The sequence below is a fragment of the Cynara cardunculus genome, assembly GCF_001531365.2.
Source record: "Cynara cardunculus var. scolymus isolate 2C chromosome LG 1, CcrdV1, whole genome shotgun sequence".
Classification (NCBI taxonomy): domain Eukaryota; kingdom Viridiplantae; phylum Streptophyta; class Magnoliopsida; order Asterales; family Asteraceae; genus Cynara; species Cynara cardunculus.
Window position 1 is genome coordinate 31,521,124 of NC_037528.1, and position 5,538 is coordinate 31,526,661.

Genomic DNA, 5,538 nt, shown 5'->3' on the forward strand with positions numbered 1-5,538 from the left:
CAAGGGTTCAGGATTTGACCTAATAGGTTACTTGGATAGTGATTTTGCAGGATGCAAAATTGATAGGAAAAACATCACTGGAGGCTGTCAGCTTCTAGCTGGAAAGTTGGTTAGTTGAACAAGTAAAAAGCAAAATTTTGTATCCACATCAACTGCTGAAGCTGAATATGTTGCTGTTGGAAGTTGCTATGCGCAAGTTCTTTGGATGAAAAACCAGCTCAACGACTATGATCTACAGCTTTCCAAGATCCCTATCTATTGCGATAGCACCAGTGCTATTGCTATTGCAAACAATCTTGTTCTTCACTCCAAGACCAAACATATTGAGATCAGATATCATTTTATCAGAGATTATGTTATGAATGGTAATATTGAACTTCACTATATTCCAACTCGCTGACCTTTTTACAAAGTCTCTTGATGAGACAAGATTTAATATCTTGATCAGCAAACTTGGAATGCTGAACATTGAGGATTAACTCCTTCAACTATAAGCATTACTCAGTAAGTGAAATGATTCAGTGTTCATATTCTATCATTGAACTCTTGAGTAAATATATCTTCTCTCTCTAAGGTATGTATACTTATCCCTCTCTTCAAAACTTAGAACTATCACTTAATCTTTCCATATTCAGTGACCAAACTATTTTTAAAGATTGTTTCAGTGTGCCTTCTATCACTGAACTTTTTAAGCAAGTGTGTCTTTAAGATATACTTATCTTATCTTAAAAAAAAACCATCACTGAACCTTTTATTAATCAGTGATAAATGTTTTAAAAGTTAAAATTCCTTCAGTGATTCTTCTTATCACTGAACTTTTTAAACTTATCTTTTCAAAAAGATATATTCTTAAAAACTCATACTGATTATTCATATTCAGTATCTCATATGTTTTTTTTAAAGAAATTGAACTTTTTTGTTTAAAAGAAAATGAAAAATGAAATGTCTTCTGACGTAATTTCGTTTTAATGATATGATCCAATCGTGGATGAGGACATGCTAACTTTTTCATCATTGCACAACTTTTAAGTCATATTTTCCTCTCTCCTCTTTCCATTTCTCTCTCCTCCTACCTGTAAATATGAGACCTATTCTCTCATTTTTCTTTATGCTTACAAAAATTATTGTCGAACCTCTGCTTCTAAGACTTTTGCAAGCAAGAACCCAAAGAACACTAAAAAACCTTCAACCTTCTTCTTCTAAAAATCACAGGTTAATAACTCTTTTCTTCTTATTTTGATCTGTTCTTCTTCTAAGAAACTCTTTTTATGTCATTTAAAAACTTGTTCTCTTAAACAACTAACATAAAGATTATTAACACATTCTAATACTTGGTTATAATTTAAGTTTCTATACACTTATTCTTCTTGAAAAACCTTAAATCTTATTGTGGATTTTTCAGAAGAAGTTTTATCGATTCAAAACTTGGAGTTTAGAATTTTATTTTATGGATTACTAACAAACTTTTTATATTCTGTTTTCTCTTATAAGTCACAGAAATGTCTTCCAAGAACGTAAACTTTACTATTGATGAAGTGTCTTTCAAGCCCAACAACCATGTGGCGCTTGTAGACATTCCCGCCAATAAAACACATTTTTAGGACGCCACTAAATTCCTCAAGAATTCTCCTATTTTCTTTGCTCTCACCCATGAAACTGTCATGGTGAAAAAAGTCCTCCAGCAGTTCTGGCTTACTGCTAAAGTCAAGCAAGAAACTGACAAGACTGGTAAACCGGTGGAGAAAATCTCCTTCACCTTTAAGAGGATGACCGTTAGTTTTGGTGTAGCCACATTAAGAACCACATTCTAGCTTCCAAAGGGTCCTTACACCAGAGAACCTTCCACTAAAGACATCATCTCTTGCCTATATGATATTGGCTACGCCTGACCAACAAAGAAGGACCAACGATCTCCTCAAATCGCTCTCAAAGATTGAGAAGAACCGCATGCGGAATGACAATATATTTTTCCCATTTCATTCATTGTATGGGAAGCAAAACTGGTGGACATGACCAAGCATTCAAAGTTTCATTAAACATTGGCATTTCTATCATTCTCCAGAGACCAATCAACTTTGTTGGCGTTATCTTTGAAGACCTAGTGCTGAAGCTGAACAAACGCCAAATGGAAAATGTAGTGCCTTACACCAGATTCATGTGTACGGTGTTTGCTAAAATCTTTAGCAACAAATACCCCATAGAAGGAAACTTGGCTATCTGCAGGCCTGGGTCCAAAATCTTGGATCATAAGTCTATACCTGAAGATGTTACACTTCTCTCACTTTAGGATACCTCGCGCGGCACGCGTTGCAGTACTTATTTCATCTTCTACAATTGTGTCTGCATATCCTTCTTCTCTTGCTTCGGTAGTCAAGACTAAAGAAAACCCCGCTCAGTTTATGCCAACTACCATCACCCTCTCGTCTAAAAGATCCTCCTCTTAAACCACTCTTGGTTCTCCGTCAAGGTCCAAGAAAGCCAAAAAGGGGCTACCCACATCCCTGGCTGTTACCTCTCAACAGGTTTCAGACATTAAACCAAGTCTTATCCCCGAGTAAATTTTTGTTATAACCCATCCTAGCTCTTTAGTGATTTCTTCGGTCACTGACCAAAATCACTGAAGACGTGAATATCAGCATAGCCACTACTGAACGCCCACTTCCACCATTCTCAGACATCTTCTCTTCTCCTCCTTCTTTGGTCTCAACACATGTTATGATTCAGCAGTGATTGTACTCACTAGTGATGAAACAATCACCATAGGACCTGAGGTCGCTCCTCTAGAGATACCACAGTCAACGGAAGCCTATCCTCTCGAAGGCAACTAGGAGAGAACCAACATCAATCCTTCAGATGGTGCTGATGAGCCCTCAGGTACTCTAACAACCTACCCTTTCATTTCTCCTAACCTCGAGCTATCTTTTTCTCAAACATCTTCTTTTTCAGATCCTTCTGATGAAGACTCGATAACCATGGAAGAGGAATACAACATGGCTGACGATGTCAAGCTGATTCTTCCAGCTATAGAGAATGTCTTGATCAAAATGGGCCAAGTTCGTAAAGACATGCCTCTCAGGGATGACCTTTCTTTTGACCTCTCAATTATCAAAGCTGAAGTCAATGATGTGAAGGAATTGCTATCTGCGGTGAAAGTCGATGTTCATACTAACGTCGAGGCCATCTCTGCTCTGAATAGCAAGACTGATGAAGCATAGGCTTAGCTTACCAGGCATGGTGAGCTGATGCAACCGATACTGGATCCTCTTCAATGTCCAGCACCCAGTTCCTGAACCCTCCTTCCCCGCAGTTGATCGCCTATCGCTGGATCAAGTGCTCGAACTTGATCTTCTTCAAACTCAGTCTCTGGACAAGCTTGAACAACGATTGGATATAATTGCTAAAAGTCTTGATGATCTCACCTCTCGTTATGCTTATGACAAAGAGGAGCAGAAAGAATTACCTCAAGATGTTGTTGTCCCTACCAGCTGAAACTGATGTTGGTGCTCAAGATGAAAGAGCTTAAGCAAGTGAAGCTTCTACTGAAGTTATAGATACCATCACTTCCCGTGAAGCTAAAGTTGTTGCTGAAGCTGAGGAAAATGATGAAGCCATCAGAGTTGATGCTGAAGACGAAGACCTTCCTATAACCTCTGCAGCTAATGTTGGTGATAAGGAAGATGAAGATGAAGATGAAGATGATGACGATGAACTTGGTGATCCTCTTTCCTTTCCTGATGCTGGAAAATATCTTGGTGATGTTGATGATGAAGACGATGATGATGATGACTTCACCATTCAATACCACACCAAACCAGCCGCCGCTCAGAAAGGAGTCTCTCTCAAGAAATCTTCATCTCAGGGGGAGAAAAATAAGAAGAAAGACACGTTTGCAAAGAACCACAACACCTTTTATAAAGACAAAGGTGTTGCTGAAGAAGGAAACCTGAATGTTATTTTCAAGCCTATAAATCCTTAAGGATATGTTGAACCCTCCAGGTTTGTAGTCATCACTTCTCTCTCTTTAAACTCTCATCTACTATTCCTTTTACCACCTATGGTCATCAAGTTAAGTGGGTATCTCAGAACCCAACTTCTAGTGCTCCTAGTGATCTACAGATTACTCAGCTTAATGAGTCACTCGACCAAACTAGAGTAAAAAATCCTAATCGTACCTCTAGTTGTGGTGAGTTCGATTTTTGTACTGAAGCTGAAAGACTCGAAGCACTCAACAGACTGAGGACAATCTCAAGCTGGCCAAGTCTCTTGCCTCTCAAGTTCTTCCGAAGAAAAAGTCTAAAAAGATGATTGTTGTCAAGGCTCAAGTTAAGTTGCTCTCAATAGCATAATATGAACATCAAAAAACAATGAAACTTAAAAATCGAAACAGGAAATGGAGTGAAGATCGCAGAATAAAAGAATTAATCCATGTCGTATTTCTACCGTCACAATAAGTAATCGTAAGAAAGATGGTGGAATGATTATCTCCATGCTCATCATTAGAGACAACTTTGACACTATCATCGAGTATCATTTCTACCTTGGACAATGTGGCTACAATGAATGGTTGGAAATCCGCCAGGCCATTCAGCGCTCAAAGTCAAGGCTTAAGCCAATTATTGAAGACATCCTTAGCGAGCTGATCAAGAAAATCTCCAAATTTGTTGTTGTACCTACAAAGCCAACTTTGATGCAAGGTGGAAAAAGAAAACCTTCTGATCCTAATGATGTACCAACTCTGAGGAATGAACATGAAACAAAATTCTCCTTAGAGGAAGTCCTAGAGAATTAGAAGAAGCCAGACATCTCTATCCTGAACCTCTCATTGCCAGCGAAGGGTCCTTACATACCCAACATTGTGCATATAAAGCCTGAGTTTGGATTTATATTCCTTGACTATGAAGGCAAACACATCTTTCAAAAAGTGTCTGAGTTTGGTCTTTGTTCGATAGAACATCTTGATTATCTAAGGTATTGGTTGGACAATCTATATGGTGAGACGATAAACCGCAAGATCAGAAGAGAATTTCTACGTCGAAAGATTCTTGGAGAAGAAGTACCTGGTTACATTGACTTCAGCGACTTAGACTAGTTAAAAAATTTTATTTTTATATGTCTTTTCTTTTAGTGTACAACTTATATGTAATAAGTCTAGAAAGTACTAATGTAACACTTGTATTCCTTCTTTTGATTAATATAAGTATTTCATCAGTATCACTGAAAAAGATCCCTGAAAAGAGTATAGGGACACGTGTGTATGAATTCCAGTTTGCTCTTACATTCACTGACAAATCTTCAGTCTGTGAACATGCTTTCAGTTTCAGTTTCCCTTCTTGTACTTGTTTTTTCTTAAACTTGTAACTTAAGAAAACTTATATAGAAATAACTGTATCACCGGAAAAAATTTCCCAAAATAGTTAAAAATGACATGTACTTTACGTGTATTATACCTTAAAGAAAAAAAAATTATGTTGCTTTGTCATCATCAAATAGAGGGAGATTGTTTATCCTATCTCATTGATTTGATGATAATCCCTTTTA

General features: G+C 37.5%; 1 protein-coding gene across 1 annotated transcript; it reads left to right on the plus strand.

The window, feature by feature from the left end:
• The first annotated feature begins 1,661 nt into the window (after positions 1-1,661).
• LOC112501735 lies at positions 1,662-3,976 on the plus strand. Its single transcript, XM_025105479.1, has 4 exons — positions 1,662-1,728; positions 2,947-3,146; positions 3,277-3,424; positions 3,525-3,976. Exons 1-4 carry the CDS (start codon positions 1,662-1,664, stop codon positions 3,974-3,976), a joined length of 867 nt encoding a protein of 288 aa, XP_024961247.1.
• Positions 3,977-5,538: the final 1,562 nt, after the last annotated feature.

Coding starts and splice junctions, on each gene's coding strand:
- LOC112501735 (XM_025105479.1), top strand. CDS start 1,662: ATGGTGAAAAAAGTCCTCCAGCAGTTCTGGCTTACTGCTAAAGTCAAG. Junction 1,729..2,946: donor GCAAGAAACTGACAAGACTG/GTAAACCGGTGG, acceptor CTTCTTTTTCAG/ATCCTTCTGATGAAGACTCG. Junction 3,147..3,276: donor TGAAGGAATTGCTATCTGCG/GTGAAAGTCGAT, acceptor TTCAATGTCCAG/CACCCAGTTCCTGAACCCTC.